General features: G+C 44.1%; 1 protein-coding gene across 2 annotated transcripts; it reads right to left on the bottom strand.

The window, feature by feature from the left end:
* Positions 1-642: 642 nt before the first annotated feature.
* Positions 643-23,274, bottom strand: LOC119445509 (pleckstrin homology domain-containing family D member 1). Of its 2 annotated transcripts, XM_049661034.1 has the most exons (6): positions 23,152-23,274; positions 17,740-18,104; positions 15,074-15,249; positions 9,413-9,551; positions 5,785-5,826; positions 643-842 (listed from the first exon to the last, which is right to left on the bottom strand). In XM_049661034.1, exons 1-6 carry the CDS (start codon positions 23,228-23,230, stop codon positions 810-812), a joined length of 834 nt encoding a protein of 277 aa, XP_049516991.1. In that variant the 5' UTR covers positions 23,231-23,274; the 3' UTR covers positions 643-809. The 2 variants fall into 2 exon arrangements, with proteins under 2 accessions (XP_049516991.1, XP_037565709.2); XM_037709781.2 differs by lacking the exon at positions 5,785-5,826.
* Between the last annotated feature and the right edge of the window lie 1,401 nt (positions 23,275-24,675).

Here is a 24,675-nt window from a genome sequence, read left to right as displayed (position 1 = left end):
AGACCGTACAGGATTTAAAAAAAAAAGCTGCCTGTGGCATTTAATGCAATTCCGATTCTTGAACAGGACTGCTCGAAGAGGTTGATATTTGCACAAGAAATCAAATTCTAAAACTGCCTCATTACGAAAAAATGACTAATGAAGTTTTGAATGAGCTTTTTTATATGGTGCACATTTTAGGTTAATAATTGTGGCGAATGCTTTTGCAAGGCATAGTCATTTTGATGGAATTCTAAGGATGGCATCGGTTTCCAGAAATGCACCGCCAATGTTGCGGTAAAACTGCTGTGTTCCTGGTCCACTTACTTTCCTAACGAAACCCCGTCTGATGCATTTAATCACAAAAGCAACTGGAATACATTGTGCATGTAAGCATCTGCTAAACACACTGTAATCGTTTCAATAGTTATACTCGCTTTTTGCGATTGTTGATAATGAGGATAATGTAGGAGACTCATTGGCACAGTTAGAAATCATCTATTCTCGCACAACGAGAGCGTTTTAGCATAGACGTCATGCGAATAGACAATCAAAATCGTATTTATTAAAACTTTAAAGACGTACAATTCTTTGGTACGTCACGATTTTAAACAAGTGCGTTTAAATACGAAATCAAAGTAGTTAACATAAACGTGCTGCACATGGGCGCGGACTTTTCCTTGGTAGAGTAGTCGTTGTGACCACGTTCAGCAACAACTGGGTCGCTCGAGGTTCCGCAGCTACAGTCAGCGATGCACTTGGCGAAGCACGCGGTGTTTATGGCGGTGCTGCTGCGTGCAATTCTTGATCATCGAGCAGCCACCACAGTGTCACCGGAGGGCAGCACGGCGGCAGTCAGGACACTGGAAGGGTCAAATATTAACTAACTGTTCCCGTGGGGCTTCCACCTATAATATGTAAAAACTGTTCGTTGAATCAAAATCTTGCATAAGGACAATGACGAGTCTACAGATGCACAGGCCGACGGCAACCAAATTGGTCCTACCCAATTCACTTTCCGCTTACAGGTAACCAGCAGGCGTGCGCGCATGTTCGTTAACGAGCAACATGTCGTTCTAGTAGTTCGTCACGATTTTCCCTTGTCTTGTGACCCTTGCTACTGCGTGTCTTCCTGTCTTGTATAATCTACGGCTCGCAAGCAGTTGTTTCAAACAAAGCCCCAGTGCGAGCTATGCCTACAGCAAACCTTGCAGAAGGAATTGGAGCAACTCGCAACATTTTCCATCATGTTTTGCAAAGGTTCCCTACAAAATGCTGCTGAAACACTCGCAAGCTAAACACTGGATAAGTGGGCTCTATTGGTCGATTCACAATAGAACGTCGCTAATGACCCATGTGCACATACTAACATTACTGGCTCAAGGACGTCCGTTGTGATGCTGCGTGCGGTTCTTACGCGTCGAGCAGCCTCGGCAGCCTCGCCGAAAGGCAGCGTGGCCACAGGTCCTGCCACAGTGACCGTACAAAACGAACCCTTTGTAACCCTGCATGACACTTGTATTGTGTGGTAAATCCAGTAAGAACGCCCGCACTCAGTCGAAGCGCTGTACAGAAGCGTTTACGAATTTATGAGTGCCGGGGCAATCAGGCCAATAATTACTAGCGAGAAAATTCATTCTGGACGGGAAAACCTGGCACAAATACCGCTCATTGAGAGTAAATGTTTCGTCAGACTTATACCTAAGAATTCGTTATCAACTCTCAGTTACTCTTAAACTGTTTTGCTGAAACAGTTCAGCCTTCATGAGCAGCTATTCCGAAATCAATTGCTAATGTGCAAGGTTGTGATTACTTTTCTATACAATATTTTCATTGGCACAACGAATAAGCAACTCAAACTAGAGCAACATAAAGACTGCCTGAAAGGTTTTTTGCGTTGCTTACGTTGCGCCAAGGCAACTAATGCTTGGAAAATGCGTCAGCTGATTTCACATATGGTCGGCCAGACACAACAGCTCGACCAAATAAGTGCATGCTGTTGAAAGAACGTCCATACCTGAACACAATGAGGTGGCGCCATTAGCAACTTCCCTTACATTGTACAGTTTCCACGATACGAAAAACAGTGACTTGGGCATATTTGCTATGTTTCTACAATGTACTATTGCCTGAATTATACTATCCTCTTGGCGAAGGGATGAGAAATAATTTATTTATAGAAACTGAAAAGAACACGCCCTAGAACACAGCCCTCTAGTGTAGCGTAAAATTCCCAGCAGGCACCCCCTCTCCCTACGATGAGAGATAATCTAAGAAAGGTTAGGGGGGAGGGGGGGGGGGCTTGCTCGGTCGTGGAATGGAATTCAAGGGCTGTTGGCCCCAGCCTATACCGTCCCTCAGCAAAAGCTCGCTAGACTTGCTCTTTCGCGTCCGTCGGCGTCGATAAAATCAAATGTATTGCAATTTAGGCGCGAGATAATTGTGTACACGTTGTGCTGACAACATAGGCGCTTTATTACGAGCTGCATGCGGTCGCATCGCAAGCGCCACCGGTCTGATTCGACGGCCCAGCGAGCAAGGCCCGCCGGCTCCTAGCCATCGGCGGCTGTCGACGGAGACGACACTGCGGACGTGGCCTTGCGGAGACACGTCTACGCTGTTCACATAGTCGTGTTTATATTGGCATCGTCTGTTTAAAACGAGAGAACTGGGCAAATACGTTTGTTTTCAATTTATTTTCAAAGTTACGCAGTATTAATAGCGTCCACGCAGGGGCACCGGTTCTCGGCGGAGCTACGCGCCGCTCGCACATTCGTACATTGTGTCCTGAATATTATAGTACGCGGCAAGTCGGACTCCGACGCGTCGTACAACGGATCACACGCAAAATATCACCACGTGTCTTGCGCTTTATTCACATGGAACGCTTCGCACGTTTGACGAAACCGGCGACTGACGAAAGCTATGCCTATGGCAACGGCTATGCAGAATCGGCCCTGGACAAAAGTACGGCTAAACAATAAATTTATTTCTGAGTAAATAGGATCATTTTGTGTATTCAATATACAATTTTGTGAACACAGTGAAGAAAGGGGGGCGGGAGGCGCTTGCTTGGTAGTTGGCACCAATTTCAAATTACTCGAAAGTGGAGTTGGGCCGCTTGCACGGGTAGGGCCGTTTGCTCGGAATTTTACGGTACTCCTTTCTGTATAATTAGTTTTGAGGAAGTGAAGTCTTTCATAACAACACATTTTATTCATTTATTTATTTCATTAGCTTCAATGCCCAAAGACGTTACAGAAGGGAGTGGGGAAAAAAATTACGATTGTTCTGATCATTAGCGGCTAGTACGCATTTTCCGGTCTATAAGTCGCACTTTAGTATAAAACGCTTCCCCATCAAAACGGCAGTTTTTCCAAAAATGAAACGTATATAAGTTGCACCGATGTATAAGACGCGCCTCTTTGTTCTGTAAGCAATTAAAAAAAACTAGTTAGGTTTCCCTCCGTGAACGCAGGTCACGGGCAAGAGTATGGGTGCCATATATTTTCTATACTCGTGTAATTGCTATACGGATCCTCCAGGCGCATTTCTGCCGTCGAGGTTGCCGCGAATTTCCGTATAAAGTCCAAGGGCGATGACATCGTCCCCGTCCACCGTATATGCTGTGTGTGCGAGTGAAAGCGTGCGACTGTGAGCCGAATCGCGCAAAAGGGAGGAAAGCTGGAAGGCAGCGCGAAAGGGAGGGGGGGGGCGGCTTGTACTCTGGTGGCAACTGCGTAGTTTGCGCAGCAGCGCGCGCCGTATCTTGACAGCGATCTGCCGATGCAACGACTTCGGGGTCGGTCGACTCGCGGTCGGCCTGCCGCCGCTTGCGTTGCTGCTCCGTCCTTCTCGCACGGCGATCGGGAACTCGATCAGGAGAAGAACCCGGTACCTCGATAGCACGCACAGAACCCATATCAACTAAGTCAACCAGCCGCACTTCGCGTGGCCATTACATCGGATTCGATTTTGTCAGTAGCTTTTCCGAAAAAAAAAGTACATAAGTCGCAACGTTTTATAAGAAGCACCGAAAAAAAATTCAGAAAATAAACAGGTCTTATACACCGGAAAATACGTTATACACAAAAACAATCATCAACAGCGGATTTGAATGCAGAAGAACTCGAAATGGTGACGACGGAGGTGGGCAGGTGGTTCCATTCCTTCGATGTTTTTGGCAAGAATGAATCAGAAAATAAGTATGGCAAAACGGCACTTCAACTTATGACAGTGATTAGCATGACAAGACAAATAAGGTGGCTCATTAAGTTCATCTGTGGTTGGCTCATTAAGTACTCGCTGTTTGCCACGATCCTACTAACCCCCTTTTCATGTCTTGTTAGGAGGTCCCCCCCGACAGTTGTTACTTCGGGACCTCCGAATGTGTACTTACACCCACCCTGTATTTGATTTTGTCGTCAAATAAATATTGATTGATTATTGATTGATCTCAGAAATTCAGAATTAAAGTCTTGTAGAAAGGTAAAGCGCTATTATCTCGAAAGATTCGCCTATAAACCTACACTCGGGCAAGAATGCGTACAAGAATGTCATGCCAAACCATGTCAACTGCTTTTTTAATATCGAGGAATATTACGACTGCGAGTGTAGTGTTGTGAAGTTGTGGATTCTCTGGGTAAGAACAAAGTCCGCATTAGAAGTTGGCCTGCCATGTCTGAAGTCATGCTGGTGGGTAGTGCTAATATTAAGCTTAATTGCAAAGTCTTATTTATTTACCGAATTTTTTCTCCGAAATCTGATTGCGTTTATCACCTTTGATGGAAGCGCGTACCGCAATGGCTTAGAGAGCCGTAACAAGAATGGGTGCTGTCGTCAGCGCCATCGCGGGGGATCGCGTAGCACCAGGTGCCCAACAAAGCAGAGCCGCCGTTGCCACCGCTGACGACCACGCGTAGGTGGACCGGGCTGCAAAATTAGGTCTTATCACCGCGTCTGCCGTGTCTTCCTACTGATAACATGCGGAACATGTTCAGCGCATGCCTATCAGTCACTGGTCAGCATCTTCCGAGACCCTAAGCCTGGTCACAGCCTGCCAGCATGCACCTCGTAGCCGAGTGTCGCTCATGCGCCCCGATATTCTTTCATGTACACGCCACCTGACCTCGGCTTGCCCTCCTCGTGAATTCTCCTGTCTTATTTCAGTCACCGCAAGACCGTGAAGTTTGCGCTTCAATGTCCACCGCTAATGTCGCATTACACTCACCAAACATTCCCTACAGCAGCATTGGAATTATCGCATGCACTCGTGCCACATTTTTGGAAATAAGCAAATTGAACGGCGAAATAAGATATAGATCAGTTCCCCGATGTAATTCAAGATGGAGGCAACAAATCCGGTTGTATAGCACCTCCAAGGGATTTGCAGCACTTTGAAAACATGACCGGGACCAAGAAAGCATGCCAGTTTTAGTCATTTTCTTTCTATGCTTCAGAAGGAAAAGAAACGGATTGTCACGGACTATTGCTTTATCAGTAAAGTTAAAGAGTAGAGGTGCTCCGCATTGTACGGAATTCTAGAGGAGCAAAGCGCTGAAGTCTGCCAATTTTGAGAGCTCTGCTGCGTTAGAGTGAACCACATACAAGACAACACTAAGATTCATAGAAAAAAATTTAAAGAAATTCTGAAGCTCATTTTTGTATTCTCTTTCTATATTTGATATTGTACCGAAAATGAAGTTTCGAGACAAGGCTTATCAGTCTAGACGGGTTTAGCTCTTCCACTTTATTATCCCTTTAAACAGGAATACCATTGTCGAGTGAGTTTTGCCAAAACCTTACCTCACTCGCCAGCCTGTCTCGTTCTTGCATCATGGCGGTAAGCTGCGTGGAATGGAGGTTCCGAAACCCGTTTAAGATATTTTATATTTTATTTATTTATTATTGTGATAGCAATTATAAAGACACTAAAATACGGTTGCCGCTGCCACTGCCGTGCAATTATGGTATGCACGTGCATATGTCACATATGCACTGAGGGTTAAGTCTCCAGAGACCCACAGTGCATTTGGCTGTGGAAGTAACAAAGCCAAGTGGATGCACCATCACGCTCCATTTAATCGGCTCTGCAGCGAAGTGTTCTGGCTTCCAGAACACTTCGTTGGACGTGCACACACGTCATAGTTCCTGCTGAACAGCTGTGTGCATACCATACAACGGTGCATACAATGGTCTAAGTGGAACGGAGAGTACATGTCAAGGTAAAAACTAACCCTTCACTGGGCCCTGACAAACGCCAACGGTTTTCCGTACGTCTTGTATTGTGCACCGTCGAGGTGCGACAGTGGTAACACCGCTGCCAGCATTCCTCATCAAGGCAGCGGTGAAACACGCCTGGTAACTGCCAGGACTGTGTTCCTAGCCTCGTGTGCTGTCACACCATGCCGCCTCTGCTATTGTTAGAACACTGTGCAAGGCGCTCGAGTGCGACGTTGAAACTTGCTATTGCTTTCAGTGCTTTGCCCTCGGGTGGAAGTGCCAATTTTTTTGTGTTACCCTCATGGCCAAAGGTGCTATTGAAGGGAGTGGGTACAATGTGGGGAAAAAATACTACAGACATTTTTAGGCTCCTGCAAATACAGTGTTAGCTAAAGCGTTACTAAAATTGATGTGTTTAACAGTCGAGGCGAGTGGTCTCGGAAGGTGTTAGTATATTTAGTACCGAGAGGTACGGTTATAACAAATTTTATGTGTCTCGCACCACATTACTCAGGCTTTTTGTGCATGATCAATGCAAGGAGAAATGTGACAGAGTGGTAAAATAACGTTGTGCAGGTTAGGAATAAGTTATATTGTGAAATAAACAAGGACTAGAAAACTTACGATGACAGACAAGGGAAGTGCTAGGGGCAGCATATTGAAGCTTATTGCAGATTAAGGATTTGTGCAGCAGGAGTTGTGAAAGAAGCTGACGCAAAAGAACAATTGCAGCAAAGGTATGCTATATTCCCTTCAGCGTTTCTAATTATTTTGTTGACTTGCAATGACCAAGAAAGGGAAGCAGTTATGTGGACCACATGACGATAGGACATGACTGACTTGACAGGGAAATGTTTTTAGGGCTGTTGACACCACTAATGTTTAACTCAAAAGAAAGGACCTGGCATCATTGACACTATCATGAGCTGATGGCACAAAGCAACATTTTTTGATGTGTACTAATAAGGTTAGCGTACCTGCCAACCTCGGGATCTCGAAATTCGGGAGAATTGCCAAGCTGTAGGGGGGCACAACAAACGAAACAAAAATTTTGCAGTTTTGTTTTCTGGGTCACAGCAATGTCAGGAACCGATCTGAATGGCTTACAGCACAGTTATTAGATGCCTCCGTGCTCGTACTGTGATCGGAGACGTGTGTGCGCATGTATAACACATACTATATGTCTAGTGACAGCGGCCCCTTTCCACTCTTAATATGCTTCATCGCATAAGACTACTGTATGGCGGCGAAGCTGACTTAAAGCCGTTCTGCAATGCATGTGAGAGCTTTGCCTCACGTTCACTTCTCAACACATGTGTCTATGTGAACTGAAATGAGTTAGGCCTACACTGCCACAAATGGCACACAAATGGCATGGATTTAAATGTGACTTCGGCTACCTCCATAGCACTATATTGGCAATTACAATGCTGACTGCGCTGTATAATGCATTTTTTTTCGCGGTGCAGTTGGGGCAGTTTTTCAGAATGGCCTTGTCGGTGCAATCGAAACGATTGCTCGAGATTCGGAAGAGTTGGCATGTATGGGTTAGGTACAATCACGTTGCTTAGAAAATAATTATGAGTATTGTGAGCATTTCCTTTAGCGGCGCTTTAGTGTGGCAAGCTTCAGGTTTTATAGAATTTAGAGAAAAATAAATTGAGGGAATTGTAGGAGTCATGAGGGAGGTTCTCCACAAGAAAAGTAGGAAGTTACCTATCAAGAAGGGTTCACGCAAAGACCCAATCTCTCCAATGATATTCACTAGAAGTATTCAAGCTCTTAGACTGGGAAGGCTTAGGAGTGAGGATCAACGGCGAATATCTGAGTAACCTTCGGTTTGCAGATGACATTGTCCTATTCAGCAACAATGGGGACGAATTACAACAAATTATTGAATACCTTAATCGAGAAAGTGTAAGTGTGAGGTTGAAGATTAATATGCAGAAGACAAAGATAATGTTCAATAGCCTGGCAAGAACAGAAGAATTCAGAATCGCCAGTCAGCCTCTAGAGTCTGTAAAGTAGTACGTTTATCTAGGCCACTTACTCACAAGGGACCCCGATCATGAGAAGGAAATTTACAGAAGAATAAAATTGGATTGTAGTACATACGGCAGAAATTGCCAATTCCTGACTTGGAGCTTACCACTGTCGTTGAAAAGAAAGTGTATAATCATTGCATTCTACCGGTGCTAAGATATGGGGAACAAACTTGCAGGTTAACAAAGAAGCTCGAGAACAAGTTAAGGACCACACAAAGAACGACGGAACGAAACATTTTAGGCCTAACGTTAAGAGACAGGAAGAGAGCGCTGTGGATCAGAGCAAACGGGGATATCCGATATCCTAGTTGACATTAAGAGTAAAAATGGAGCTGGGGCAGGCCATGCAATACTTAGGACGAATAACCGGTGGACCATTAGAGTTACGGAATGGATACCAAGAGAAGGGAAGCACAGTAGAGGACGGCCGAAAACTAGGTGGGGTGATGAAATTAGGAAATATGCAGGCGCAAGTTGAATTCAGCTAGCGCAAGACCTAGAGAAAGAAGGGAGTTTTCGTTCCACTAACAATTGGAGATCGCAGGGAGAGGCCGTCCTCCTGCAGTGGACATAAATATCGGCTGATGATGATGATGATGAAATTGAGTTGTATTACTAAGTTAGGTTTCTATAATACTAAAACATGCCACCCTTACCATGACAGGACGCTTCATATGCCATAAAAGACAACAAAAGATGGGTTATTAAACTACCTTGAAGTTCCCAGACCAGTTTGCCGCGACGCAACGAATTTTGATAGAATCTGCTCAGACCTAGTTGATTATTTACAATGAAGATAAGTCTTCCTTCTCTCTTCACATAATTGACATACCGTGACAGGAACCACAATAGTCTTGAAAGAATACTTTGTCAGCCATCAAATTATAGTGGTTCTCTTAAGTGTGTCTGGCTGAAATGGCAAAGGTAGCCCGAGAAGGAAAGACAGAGGGACAGAGAAAAGGACAAGTCGAGCACTGCGCTTATCTTGTTCAATGCACTTGTCTTTACTTGTATTTTTTTTATGTCAACTCTGTCTGTCCTTTTTCTCTCTGCCTTTAACGTTCCAGTCGTGAATACTTACGAATTTGCCTAACTCACGCAGCTTTAGTGTCTCTCTAGAGAGGAAAACTAATATAACTGAAAAACAGGTTTTGCCATAACCTTACCTCACTCGCCAGCTTATCTCGTTCTTCCTTCATGGCAGAAAGATGCACGGTATGCTCTTCTGTCTGAGCCTTGAGTGCCTCAGTATCCTTGCTGGACTGTTTGATGTTCTCCGTCTTCTGTGCGATGTGTTTCTTCCGACTACAAAGAGGAGACACAGAGGTGATTTTTTCACGGCGATTCGTCATGCATTACGACGTGCAAGAAGTATGACCTCATGCATTATGCAGTTGTGCAAATTATATGAAAAGAGCAAGTGAGATGAGCACTTACAAAGACTACAGGTGCTTTGAAAGGACAGTTGCTATCCAAAAGCACTAATCTGTACTCCGGTAGCAGGTATTGTAAATCATTACTGAACAAGCGTGACTAATTGGAGAAGACTGAGATGTCTACAGCCGCATTGCCACCATGGAAGACAAGTAGAAAAGAGGTTCTACAGATCCATTTAGATGACACTTATATGCCAGCCAGAATAGTGACAGCTGATCCAACAGTGTCAGACATAACAACAGTAATAACTATTGGAGTGCAACAGCTCGCACATTGTGAATGCTAGGATCAAATTCTGGATGGATACAGGTGGTTCGGGCACTTATTATTATTGATGATATGCATGATGCCTGCAACAGATGCCACAAAGTTGTGGGGAGATCTATCCATGTAAAATACATTTGCATTAAAGGGGCATGTGGGCCTAATTTCACTATGCTAGGCACTAGGACATTTTGTCTCGGTGACCCTGGTACTCGCATGTTTAACTAGTTTTTCTCTTCAATCGTTCCACTAAATAAATGCTAAGACGTACGTGATGATGTCGTTCACATAGAATGAGGAGAGATGAAAACCGTTGTCAGGACATCTATTGCTGCACTCAAATGAACGTCTTGCATCTGAGAGACACGGTATTTCATTTAGGGAACGCCACCAATACCACTGAAATACCAATGAGCAACTACTATAGCTGTTAAAAGGGAGTTATTGATATTTCGAGCATGGGTGATGCCTTGCAACGAGATGGTATACCCTTCACTTGAGAACAACGCAAGAATGTAAATAATTCTGGAAGCAGGAAAGTTGGGGACTGATTTGTGGGTGATGCAGCTGATGATTCATAGTTGAACCTCGATTTAATGAACTTAAATATAACGATGCAACTGATGATTCATAGTTAAGCCTCGATACAATGAAATTAAATATAACGAAATCATCAATGTTACGAAGTATTTATCTTTTTATATGCAACTGATTATTTATAGTTAAACCTCGATACAATGAAATTAAATATAACAAATCATCAATGTTACGAAGTAGTTATCTTTTTATAAGTTCATGTCCATACAACACCATGTATCTTTGCCCTAATACAGTTAAACCTCCATAGAACAAATTCGGTAAAATCGGCAATTTGCTTCGTTATACCGAAATTCGACCTTTCATGCAAATAAGTACAGTCCCTGATAGATTTTTCTTTCACAGAAAGGGGCCGGAGAACTTTCTTCATTTAGGGCAATCGAAAAAATCCATTTAGAATGAGAAGACAATTATTTCAGATGAATTTGAGAGTCGGCGACGAATGGTACGCTATTATGTCACATCGACGATATCTTCACATCGGCGGTACGAATTAAGCGAAGCCAGCCACGGGCTTTCGCGCGCACTAGCTCCACCCCACGGCTGATAGCGTTGCCCGTATTGGGACGACGCTATCATGAGAAGCACTGGCAGCGGGGAACAAATGCTTCGTCTGCATCTCCCTCCAACGAATCACCGAACCTCGAGATTACGCAACCTGCAATACTAAACGCGCGGGAAGACAGCTTACATGATGCCAAGTCGTCTCGGCATGCCCACTCTTCGCACTCGCGGCAGATTACCACTAAAACATGGGGTGCGCGGCTGCGTGCGCACTCAAGCCGCGCTTACAGCCATGCGCAGCCATGGCCGAGACGCGCGCCAGAAACCGAGGCGCGCGCGCTTGATCGCGTTACCGTGCGATCGCTTGCCTCCCCCGGTTTCGCATTGCTCGCGCGGGAAGGCGGCACTCGTGAAGCCACCATCTTTCTTCTCTCACCCTTGCACGCTTTCACTCGCACTTAAAGCACACAATGCGCGGGGTGCAATAGGACCTTATTGCACTACGACTTCATCTGGAACATGATGCAGCTCCACTTCGTCGGTCGCTCTTGTTGCATGACGCGCAATCTGAGAGGCGGGTTTTCAAGCAGCCGCTTGTGATTCACTCATTTGACCATATGCGTCCGCAAATGTTTCCATGTATTGTCTCTGCATTCCTTTGCGGCGGCAGCGAAATTTCGTTATATTGAAATCGAGTACAAACAGTTCGTTTTATTGAGGTTCTAAATACATGGTGTTTTATTAACAAGAGGTTATAAAACGGTAAATACTTTGTTATATCGATAATTTCGGTTTACTGAAGTTCGTTATATCGAGGTTTAACTGTACAAAGAAACGGTGTTTACGATTTCACTGTATAATGAAAATTTACTGCTGTCACAAGTGAAGACAGGCAATAATTGGAAGCTACTGCAGAATCCAGTGACGAAATGCTTGAATTGCAGGCGGTTGTTTGCGAATGCACCTTTCAAGTTGAGCGCTGTGCAACAGAGAGTGGTTGCCAAAAAGCAGCAGAGTCTTCGCCGATCATGGCCTCCGAGATGTTCTGCCACCTCACGGAGGCCAAAAGCTCGTGAGTGCAATGTCGCGCAGGGGCGCACATTGGTGCATCGTATCGCGTCATGTATTGCACATTCTACACAGCATAGCTTTGTATCCTGCCCGTTACTTTGCGTTAGCACCCGATTTGGTGCTACCCTCATATGGCAAGTGAGAAGCACAAGTAACGGTAGAGTCGGAGTACTAAAAAGAACACCCTCTCGCTAGAGGACAACCTAAGTATCTTGCAATGGATTTTGATAGCCGAGAAAAATGGTGTCGCCACTCATTTTAGTATACTACAGAGCTATCTTAAAATCAAACGAGGCTATTCTTGACTCGCTCAAGAAAAAAGCACAAATTTCTAGTGAGAGCAATTGAAAAATCGAAACTAGCTGATTACTTTTGGAGCTAATAAAGGCGTTTTCGGTGAGTACACCACTTCTGCAACACGTTTTTGATATAGATAGCCGAATGATTGAAATCTTGGGGACATAATGCACGCGTGATGTCCCAAAACAGGAAATGTGGCAAGCCATGAACAAAGTTGTAATTCATGTGGGTTTGCTTACATGAGATTTTAATGTGAAGCTGTTTTGTGGCATCCAACGGGTTTTGATGCTACGTTGATCGGGCTGTGTGGATAGCAAATCGGTCCAGTGCAACATATTATAATGTACCATACTCCTCTGGGCGACACTCGAGGTTATGCTGGCAAGCCAAGGCGGTTGAATGAATACGAAAGCTTTGCTTACACCAACCACCACAGTACGTTGGACTATACATAAAAAATATACATTTTTTGAGCTTTCCATGTGCCGTGCAGCAGCGGCTGTGAAGACTCAGTACAACTTAATGTGATCACAAACTTTCACGTTCAACAACTTTTTTTTGTTAGTGACTGCCATGTCGAAAAAAAAATCAGTCAGCGACTGCACTTTGCATAAAAGGTTGAATTTCCATGCATCTAAATTTCGATATAATGAAGTGAAGTATATGTTATATGTTCAAAGTATAGGCTCACTTTTTCGTTCAAGATGCAAGTAAACGTTTTGCAGAAAAACCTGCCTGTCTATGGCATCAATTTAGTGTCTCCTTAGTGTCCTTTAAGAAGGTCTGCTAGCTTAGGCCACATCATGCTTGCCAGGTACACTTAACCAAATGCTATTGGCCGCGACATAGAGCAGAGTCGCCGCCTGGCGGGCACTGGGTGAACTCCAGATAGTGTGATTGCACCGCACGTCGTCTGCTAGGCACTACGTGTTCACATGTACGTGTCGGCGTGAATATATAGCTTAAAAGACTGCTTCTTTCATGGCTGTAGCACAGTCGTAAATGCTGGTCTGGATTTTTTGACGGTGAACAAAAGCATTTAGCATTGTGCTGTCGTCTTTGCACTGTAGTAAGAACAGTGAATGCCCGTGTTGAGCACAAGATGTGTGATTGTCACACCCTCCGCGTGCCACAACAATATCAATTTAACTATCGCTTTGCATTTCGAGAACATCACAGAAAGTATTTTATCTTGTTTTAATTAAATAATGTGGTAGCAGCGAGAGGTGAATGCCACGTTTTAGTGACTTGTCATGGTGTGTATCACTCAGAAAAATGGTATACCACGAAACATGAACAGGGTGGTGTGGACATCTCTCAGTAGTTGTAAGAAGAGTCGTAAGCGTTCACTCGTATCGTATCACGTCATACACGCTATATTACGATAACTGCATTAGGATAATTGCGATAATCGCATGACTCTCGCTTTGTGGTTACGCGACGAGAGATGTTCTTTTAATTAATATATGGTTCTGATGCCACTACAACCAATAATTCTAGCCTTGCAATCAAGTCATGCGCTTTTGTACTATGATTAGCTGCTACAAAAGGAAAGCTAAAATATGGAACTATACAAAGATGACACGACAGTATCCAGACAGAGGACGTCATAACACTGAGTAGAAAGGTGGCTATTACATTTTCCATTCGCTCTTCATTTTGGTGTGGTTAGCTTGATGCAAGACATTGGCCACTATTAACTGAAATAAAATTACCTAATGATTTTAGCTCCTCAAATAATTACAACTTTTTCACATCGCGGTCGTGCGTGGAAACGTGCGACGGCGATTAGTATCGTCTGAAGCAACTGGATAATCTTACTAACGTACCGTCACAGTGGCCTAGCTTGCCTAATTAAACTCATTAACCTTTGCATTTCACAGCAAATAAAGTAAAAACAATAAGGAGCTGTAGAGTGCACATCAATTGGTGGTGTAGAGTGCACATTAATTTGCTACTTTACCTTCGTAATACAGAAAGACAGACTCTTTTAAACCAGTGCAAGATTCGCAGACAATGCGGTAATAACAATTGACGCAACGATATTAATAGAGTAGGCGGAACGCAAGCGTAACAAACACAGAAAGCCCGGAGAAAGTACCGAAACAGATACTGTGTGGGTGAGTGCCAGCCAGTCCCCAATGAATGACAGTTTGTGCTTCTTATAAGTAAATAGAAACGTTGTTCGCATTTAGTGCAGACATCTAGCATTGGAAGGCAACGCAATTTTAGCTCAGTGCAGTCAGCGCGTTTTATTACAAGAAAACCAGGCCAAATTGTTCACAGCGGAACGCCGACGCGTCCATTTCAATGCGCGTCATCGACCACCTATCCACACTAATGTGGCGACGGAGCTGCCACTTATAGTTCGATCTCGCGGCGAATAGACTATATTACAGAATCATTGTAAAGCCACCTATATGCGCTGTCAACGCCAGAGTTTTTTTTTTCACTACCAAAGCCTAGTGCTGCGGTTGGCATGAAAACGATTGTATAGATGTGTTCGGTGTCTCACGACTATGTTAATTTGAAGTCACTGCACAAAACTTAGAAACCAAAAGCCCAAGATGCTGCTGGCCGCACACAAAGTTGAAACTGTCTATAAACGACAGCTACAGTGAACTACACACACTACTTGGTGGAGCCATACTTACAGTGCCTCTATTCGCACACGAAGAGATATCTGGTTGAGGCATTTCTCTTTCCACATGGCAGCCTCTTCTCTCGAAGCGAGCTTTGATTTATTCATTTCTACAGACTTCTTATTTATGTCAGAATTATTGGAGGCGAAAGCGGCTCGAAGCTTCTTTGCGCAGTCCTCGTTGGCAGACTACATAAAAAAGAAAAAAGGAGATACTACAACTTCCGGTTGGTACTATAACTTCCACCATTCAGAGCCATGACTCTGAGTGGCACTGGTTAACATTCTCAAGGCTGCATCTGGTACACATAAATATCCAAGTTAGTGGACGGATTGATGGCCGTCACTGCAGCCTATTTAGTAGTACATCACACGGGTAATGCGAAGGTTGTGGATTCGGTCCGCACCAATGACAAGTTATCGTTTCGCTCACTTTCATTTCCCCTTGATTATCGTCTGCATTTCTATTTCAACAACAGACAATCACTCCTATGCTTACCTTGGCTTAATTTGCCGGCTGGCTTTCTATCGTCGTGATAAAAAAATAGAGCCCCCGTTTCCCTTCCTCTCGTTCATGCATCTAGAAAAGCATTCATTGGGGGTGTGTGGCTTGAATTGTCAAATACAAGTCGAATACAAATAGTATTACTTCAAATATCAAATATAGTATCATGCAACTGCATGTTGACCCGGAAAATTGAGTGATTCACACCATGTCTTGTCTCGCCAACTTATGCACTATTATACACCATCAAATTGTTAACTCAAAGTTTTGCGTTGGTTGTCACTCAGTGCATTTGTAATCAGGTGAAAAGCCCAGGAGCGCTAGTAGTTCTTCAAAAGTATTGACAGATGAGTGAGGTGAAAGCTACACAGCATGCAGCCAAACAAAGTGATTGTGTACTGTAAGATATGACCATCGCTTAGAAAAGAACCATGGGAACACAGTGTCTTCTTTTCCCCACGTATTGCACAATGTGCATGCAGCACTACTGAAGCACAGCACTCATGATAAGCATTCAATTGCTCACAAAAAAAAGATTATAACAGTAATTATACTCAATTTAGTACATAACAGGCAACAGTGCAGAAGCACCGCAAATAGTACAGTCATAAAAGTCTAATTTACCAAGTGTCGTGATGCAGTTGCCTCTTGAAAATAACTGAATTATAGCTACAGTCAAACTACACTGCAAAGAGGTGTTTTTGATTCCCTCTTAAGATTGTATACACTTCAATGTATCGTAATTTCCACAGCAGCGAAATACTTTTTCGTGAATTTTATTGCAGCAGGATTCGACTCTACAACTTAAGGACGTAAGACTGTACAACTGTACAACTTGTGGATATAAGTACGTACGTAGCGTACGTACTGTACCATGTTTTGGTTGCGAGTGCGAGCAGTACGCTGTGCGCAGTGGTTGCATAAGTGTGTCACTTCGCTTGTTTGGTGGTTAATAGCATCAGGTCTGCGACACCTACCATACAATAAGTATGCCTTAATTGGCTGCATAAAAGCAAAAACTAATGTAGCATCAAATTACGCAACACATACCCATATTTTTCATTGACGGTACTGTTGACGGCACGATTGACGGTACTGTGGCCTACAGTGTGACCTGCTATGCATGAAACGAAATATCAGGATGTGTAATGCACCTGTACTCTACACGTTTAGAATAGCACCTTTCAGCATAGCACGATGTGTGCAAGCATCTAGGTAACATCCATCACGGGTCACCCATCTCTCGCACCCCAGGTTCCAGTCTGCTGCTACTGCGTTGACTGATTGCCCATTACTACACCAAGAGTCCACGTGGGCATGCAGCGGCTAGCTGATATATTTGCTTTGTGAGGTCGTGTGGATGGGCATTGCTTATTAACTTGTCCCTGTGATTATGTAATACTTCAATCCGCCCTCGACACTGTGTCCCGTTGGTGTAAAATGTAGTGCATGGAACTAAACACTAATAAAGGTAGTTATGCATGTAACCCAATCACTTAAAGCTTCAACTGTATAACTACCTTGACAACTCTTCCTCATAAGTAGTACCGTAATTCAACGATCTTGGCGGCACCATAACGTCAAACTTCATGTGGAATAATCAAAGCAAATTCATAATTAGCAGCACCAACAAAATGCTTGCACATCTTTGTTGCAATTTTTGGCAAGCTCCTCAGACTCTTAAACAGGCTTGTACACCTTACAGAGAAGTACTCGATTACAATTTAATAAAATGTAATTATTCACAGTGACCAATTACTGCCCCACTAAAGGAATTGCTAAAAAGTAATTGGTTACTTATACCTTTGTCCACTTCAAATGCTCCTACAGAAATGCTCTATTTCTGATATATATATATATATATATATATATATATATTCTTTGAATATCTTTATTCTCTGTCTTTCTTGAACATTTCAATGTAAAATAAACATTTCCTTCTGGTATTTTCCCATATCCTGAAAGGTTTCATCAACCAAGCTTCATATGGCACAAACTTGAAATTGCTGCAAATTCTAGTGCTACCTATTCAATTCTCTTCTAGTGCCATTCCATTTGCCTGCGATTTACTCTCAGAAATTGCTATCCACACACCATTACCATTTAGTGATCTTAGTACGAGACCTTATGGCCACAACGAATCGTACAGCATGTAGAGAAGCCCAGCCACTCACCTTGAGCTTGCACTTGAGGCCCTCGTTCTCTTTCTCCAGCACTTCGACCTTATGGCAGAGCTCCTCACGTTCGGCAATCAGTGTGTGAATCTCGCTGTGCTCGCTGGCGAGCTTGAGCTCGAGGCGCTCTTTATCCGCGGTGAGCTGGCCCATATCGGAAGCCGAGGTCTTGCAGCCCTCACACTGGTCCTGCAGCTCTTCTAACTCTGCCTGCAACCTCTCCTCCGCAGCCTCCGCGGTGAGCTCGTCTATCTGCTGCCTCAGTGCCTCCTTGTGGGCATCCCGTTCCTTGACGCACTCATAGTAGTCTTCCTCGGATTTCCTCAGAAGTTCCAGCTGGTTGTTCAGCTTCACCTCCAGGTCACCTGTGCATTTCATCAGAGTTTTTTCACTTGAACGTTGGTTGATTGATTGAGTATAATGCCGCAAAGCAACGTAGAGGCAATCAGACATTGTATCGAATCAATTTTGGCCTCCTGGGGTGTTTTCACTCCATAAGCCATTTTTACCGTTATTTGAGAAAAATGAATAAATTTTTCATGATCTGAAATACTTCAAATACATGCTTAAAACGAACACAACTCTGGAAACACTATATAGCAAATAAAAAAATTATGAACCACCCACTTCATTCTTCGGAACTTGGTGAGAAAAGATTGGATTGTAGTGCTCCTGTTCTATTGATGATGTGCAAAACTACTGCACATTACCGGCTGTGTGATAGCGCTCAAATCACTGTACTCTGAACTGCACTTCATCGCACCACCTACACCTGTCAACCTGTGAACATCTAAAATTCTTAAAATCATGGAGACGTGACGAGGCTAGCACCGATTCTTCTGAAGCGTTAAAATAATGCACAGGGATTGCACAAATTGTTTAAAGCTTCCTTCGATCACACATTGCTTTCTAGGGATGCATATGTTCTCTATTCATTGGCAAAAGCAGCAGCAAGCTTGGAACGGCAGAGACGGACTAGCAACACATTTCTTTTAGACCGCTTTTCCAGGGACTTAGCTTTTCCAGGTTTTGCCTCCTTCAGGAACTTGTCTCTAGCTCGATTCAAGCAGGTACCCCTCTTGCGGCCTTTCTCTAATTGAATTCTGGGGGTTTACATGCCAGAACTACAATTTGATTACGAGGCACGCCGTAGTGAGGGCCTCCGGAATAATTTTGACCACCATTTAACGTGCCCCCAATGCACGGGACACAGGTGTTTTTGTATTTAGCACCCCCCCTCCCCATCTACATGGGGCCGCCGTGGCGGCGACGTGATCTCGCAATCTCGTGCTTAGCAGCTCAACACCACAGCCGCTAAGCCACCGTGACAGGTAGTCCTTTCGCTATCGGAAGACGTCCATCAAAAGGTTCGAATACCGACGAGCGTGATGTTCTTGAGAGCAGAATTGATTTTTTGTAAAACCTGAAGCAGCATTTGTAAAACACGCATAACTTCATATATTTTACTGAAAATTCAGGAAAGTTGGCAGATATGGGCCTACACCGGATACTTGTTCCTTTGGGAATGTTCTTCCTGTTGCTGTCCCACTTCAGGTACCAAACGACACAATAGCGTGCCTGTGTCGGAAATGCCAGCTGCCACTTAGTTGAACAAAATGAACAGCTACTGTCATCTATGCTATGAAAGGAAAACCACCCTTCAATGGCCTCATTTAGTCGCGAGTCATTCAGAAAGTCACTTGTGTCAGAGTTGCCTCCTCTGGTTCGCCGGGGTGGGACTGCCCAAAGTAATTTTGGAGGAATTTTTGGAGCAAGTAAAATTACATTTTGGAGTCGTTTGGAGCCGACAAAATTGCATTTTGGAGCAGCTTTGAGTAGACTAAATTTAATTTTGAAGCAGTTTTGAGAAAGCCGATATGAATTTTGGTGTAATAATGGAATATGGCAGCACACTTCGAAACCACGACGAAACACACAAAACAACATGAAGCACGTAGTAGAGGCGTGCTTTGTAGCTATAGCGTACTAAGGATATGGAAGAGTGGGTCGAGCGGCAGCACGGCACATGCTTTGCTGTAAAGTCGAAAACTTTAGTGGAACTACAATCGAGCAACATATTCCCGCGCCGATGCTTATGCTGATAGTAGAAAATGTTCTCACATTATGCGGTCCAATTGACGCGGTAACATAATTTCTTGCACACCATATGTTACCGCAGACCCAGAGAGCCACAATGAACCCGGGTCTGGTATAACGCAAAACAATTCCAAATAGTTTTTATTGCAGTACCAATGATACGGACACTCCAGGCGCATTTCTGCCGTCGCCGTGACGTTCCGTATAAAATCCAGTGGGGATAACACTGTCGCCGCGGGCCGTGTGCTGTATGTGTGAGTGAAAGCGTGCGAGGGTAAGCCGACGATGACGACTCAAGCAGGGAGAAAGCGCACCTCTTTCATTGCGCACAAGGATCCGGGGGAGGGGGGGGGGACAGGAGGGAGCATGCTGAACCAAGCTGAACCTGCTGCGTCGCGCGCCTCCTGAATATAACAAGTTCGCTTGCAGCGCCCTCGGCCTACTTTTCGTTCTTTTGCGTCACAGCTAGGGAGCGCCGCGCCACTTGGCCCACTCAACCGTATTCTAGTACACTCTAAGTACAGCCGCCCTGGCCGTTCCGAGAGCAGCGACAACAGCCGGTGTGGCTGCGCGCCATTTGCCAAAAGCACTGAAAAGTCGTGTTATAAGCGCGAAAATGACGAGAAACTGTGTGGGAGGTGCTGTCACGCAATGTGCGGAATATCAACGACTGCACTCTTTTTCGGACAACGAATCAGCTAGCTGTTCGCAGCCACTGCTGGAGCAATCATGCCATAGCCGTTCTGGTGCAGCCTGGAGCACTTTCGGTCAATTTTCTGTGTTTGGCGCAGTTTGCCGCAGGAATTCGCGTTTGTATCGAAATGGCGCAATTGGCGCAGGACTCGCACCCCTGGGTTTGTGACAGTTTCCTGCAAAAATTACAATTTAAGTTTTACTAAGAGCAAATGTTGGGCAAAAGTAGCGGCAGTATGAGACTAATGCCAGTTGGCTACGCAAGGAACTACTGTAGTATATTGAAAAATTATATGCAAAGCAACACCTATAAACCTTCATCATACCCTATTGGTGAAGCAGCGCACTGACAAGGACAAAGTGGAGAGACACAAGAATACACGACACTCGCTGCACTCGCTACTATTTTATTTTAGAACGAACACTTCATCTTTATGTACCCGTGCACCCTCCAGCGGCGTGCAAGGTCAGATTAAAAGCACGTAAAACCCCAGAAAGAAGAAGAACAGCACTTTTACAAAACACATCCGCGCACATTCGGGCGTCAAAGATAGGCCACATATCTTGCACGCTGTGCAGTCCCATCCTAATCGTTGTACACCTAACACATTCATTTTTACAAATTTAATCAAGTGACCTTCCAATATAGTGTTAGTGGTACAACGATTAGGATAGGATTGCACAGCATGCAAGATATGTGGCCTATCTTTGACGCCCGAGTGTGCGCGGATATGTTTTGTAAAAGTGCTGTTAATCTGACCTTGCACATCGTTGACGTTGGAGGGTGCACGGGTATATAAAGATGAAGTTGTCGTTCTAAAATAAAATAGTTGCGAGTGCAGCGAGTGTCGTGTATTCTTGTGTCTGTCCACTTTGTCTTTGTCAGTGCGCTGCTTCACCAATAGGGTATGATGATTAATCACCAACTCGCCCAACTTTCCACCTTACTGACCTATAAACATATTTTTTGATTATTTTGGAATGTGAACATTGAATTATTTTTATCACCTGGGGTTCTTTTATGTGCCCCTAATGCATGCTACATGGGCATTTTTGCATTTCGTCCCCTTCGAAATGCTGCAATGCCACTGCCGGGATTTGATTCCGCGGCCTCTGGCTTAGCCGAGCAACTCCACTACTGCACCACAGGGGTTAATCAGGGTCACAACCTGCATGCCAGATGTACCAAGACCATTACAAAAATAAATGTAATCTTGCTTGAACGGTGATCTAGATAAAAACCGATAAGTCTCACAAGTATGAATTCATGTTTCTGGGCAACAAAACAAACATCGACAGTTTTTAAACATGGGAAATCAACTTGCCTAGCTGGTAGACAATGTCTCACCTAAATCAAATATTCTGCATACCGCAGGGAGTCTATGAATTCGCTCAGAAGACTTCGTATTTATTAAGAAGCATCTATGAGCATGACTATCGATCGTTTGCAACTGACCAGTGTATGTGACTAAGAGCCACATTTTACAGCAGTGCTCTCACTCAATGTCACTATACAAAAGTATTTTCTGCAATCAAGGATTTTAGTTCGGGATTACTGGTATTGGGTGATCGTCGTCTACTGCCTCCTCCAGAGTAGACAATGCTGTCTATGTTTAAAATTTGCCCTTTTTTTAGACCTTCAATCTTTGTATGCTCATTGCCTTTTTCATCTGAAGTTCATGCAAACATTATAGTATCGCCTTTGCACAGCCCATAGAGTCGTCGTTCACAATGCTGGGTGTCCCTCGTTATAGTAATGATGTTTACAGGTACTTCACTAGCCTGTGTCTTTTGCATTCCTTTTTGCCTGTGAAGTGCACGCAAACACTGGGACTATAGTGTGTTGACCACCACCTTTAGTATTAATTGTGCGCTTTATTCAGAATGGCATGAAACAAGCAAGATGGAAAGTGGGTTGCTGATATTGCTCTGCAGTGGCACAGCTCAGAGGTAACAAGGACAGAAAGGCGATAACAGTGTCGGTGGGTGCCACAGGCACTGGGCTTTGCCATTTGGTTGCCACGTTTTATTTGAAAACCTTTTGCTTGAAAGGCTTTGTAGAACAATTGTCTCTAAAGGCACACTAAAAATAAAGTAAGTTGAGCTGTGTTGCTAAATTACCCTTTTACAACGCCGAGAAAGCCACTCATGCTACGAGAGGAGACTTCATAAGTCGGAAAAGAGTAGATGCAAGACCGAAAGACGGGTGGTGTTGCCCCCTTAAGTTCACGCACCAGTTCACCAAGACATGTATTTTGATGGTGTCTACTGGGGCCTAGTTCTATCGGTAAAGATGGACTACATTTCAATATGCAAGAACCAATAGCTGAATTTAGAAATTCTCGTGAACATTTACTGCTTCAGAATGGGCCAGATATGGCAAATACTAACTTTGAAATCCGCGACATCACACTGACGATGCAGCATTGTGGTTCCAAAATGGAAGTTTGACCGTAGGTTTCTTAAGTAACAAGTCTCGTACCGCAAAGTTACCAAGAATAGAGTTTTGAAAAAAGCTACGAGTATCAACTGATTTAGTGTCCCCTCAATATTTCACAGGTTCCATGCCTTTCTCAAAAGTGTCGCGCATTTAAAATACGAACTGAAAACTTTCAACCTTACCTATGCGATCTTCCAGAGCTTGGTTGTCATGCTTGAGACGGGCATGCCCATCTTCCAGCTTCTTCACCTGTGATGCCATCTTGTCCCGATCACTGGCTGACCTGGCTCTGGTCTCTTCCAATTCACTCTGTAAACAAAACTTTTGTGTATAAATGAAATGGAGATCTCGTGGAACTGAGGATTATGAAAAGCAGCAGCCCCACTTCAAAAGGATGGAGAGCTGAGCTAGTTATATCTTATTTATCATTAGCAAGCCCCACAGCACAGAGAATAGCAATAGTCATGTATTTGTCTTTGCATACTAAGCAGCATTTTTGGCGCTATTGCACTGATAGTATGAGGCACGCATCACTTCGGCAAACACTGCAGATCAGCCATTGTTGCTATCCCTGATTGAACAAATGTTGCCTGCATAACACGCATTGAAATAATCATAGTTGTTTGTTGCGTAACGAAATAGTGCAAACTTTCAGGGCAGTTTTCGAATGTTGCGGATGCAGCATACATCAGGTACACATAATGGGTCTCAGGAAGGCAGGAAACATTGCACATGATCAGGCTACACTGGGCAATAAAACTAGGCAGTTTTTATCAAACTAGACTGCCACAGGAACTGTCCTCTTCCTGTTAGCTCTATCGTATATATATATATATATATCGTATCTATATATATATCGTATCTACCGGTGCTAACACACGGGGCAGAAACTTGGAGGTTGACAAAGAAGCTCGAGAACAAGTTAAGGACCGCACAAAGAGCAATGGAACGAAAAATCTTAGGAGTAACGTTAAGAGACAGGAAGAGAGCGGTGTGGATCAGAGAACAAACGGGGGTAGACGATATTCTAGTTGACATTAAGCGGAAGAAATGGAGCTGGGCAGGCCATGTAATACGTAGGATGGATAACCGGTGGACCATTAGGGTTACAGAATGGATACCAAGAGAAGGGAAGCGCAGTCGAGGACGGCAGAAAGTCAGGTGGGATGATGAGGTTAGGAAATTCGCAGGCGCAAGTTGGAATACGCTAGCGCAAGACAGGGGTAATTGGAGATCGCAGGGAGAGGCCTTCGTCCTGCAGTGGACATAAATATAGGCTGATGATGATGATGATGATGATGATGATGATCTATATATGGAGTTGCTTCGACCTCACACTGAGTTACCAACTATTGTCATTAAAAGCTAGCACTTCTTACATTATGTGCCTTTGCCACTGAAGTTCTGGAGTTCACCAGTGAAATTTATGCAGCGATGTCCACTTTATCTATGCACTTCAATGGCCCACTGTTCCCTATTGGCCATTGCATATGTCAGATGTGTTTGTCACCCACTGTTTTCATCAGCAATGATCACCATTCTTCTTCTTTCTGGGGTTTTACATGCCAAAACCAGTTTTGATTATGAGGCACGCCGTAGTGGAAGGCTCCGGATTAATTTTAACCACCTGGGGTTCTTTAACGTGAACTACAGCGCAAGCACACATGAAAGGGCGAGAGTGGCGGCTCTTCTTTCTGGGGTTTTAC

The sequence above is a fragment of the Dermacentor silvarum genome, chromosome 1, assembly GCF_013339745.2.
Source record: "Dermacentor silvarum isolate Dsil-2018 chromosome 1, BIME_Dsil_1.4, whole genome shotgun sequence".
Classification (NCBI taxonomy): Eukaryota; Metazoa; Arthropoda; class Arachnida; order Ixodida; family Ixodidae; genus Dermacentor; species Dermacentor silvarum.
The sequence above is the reverse complement of the archived record's forward strand: the minus strand, read 5'-3'. Positions and strand labels throughout refer to the sequence as shown.

Bases quoted from the DNA above. Each gene is read 5' to 3' on its own strand.
- LOC119445509 (XM_049661034.1), bottom strand. From the start codon at position 23,230: ATGGCATCACAGGTGAAGAAGCTGGAAGATGGGCATGCCCGTCTCAAG. The intron at 18,105-23,151 runs GTAAGGTTGAAA...TGAAATGCACAG, and splicing joins AGCTCTGGAAGATCGCATAG to GTGACCTGGAGGTGAAGCTG. The intron at 15,250-17,739 runs GTGAGTGGCTGG...TTTTTTATGTAG, and splicing joins GCCTCAAGTGCAAGCTCAAG to TCTGCCAACGAGGACTGCGC.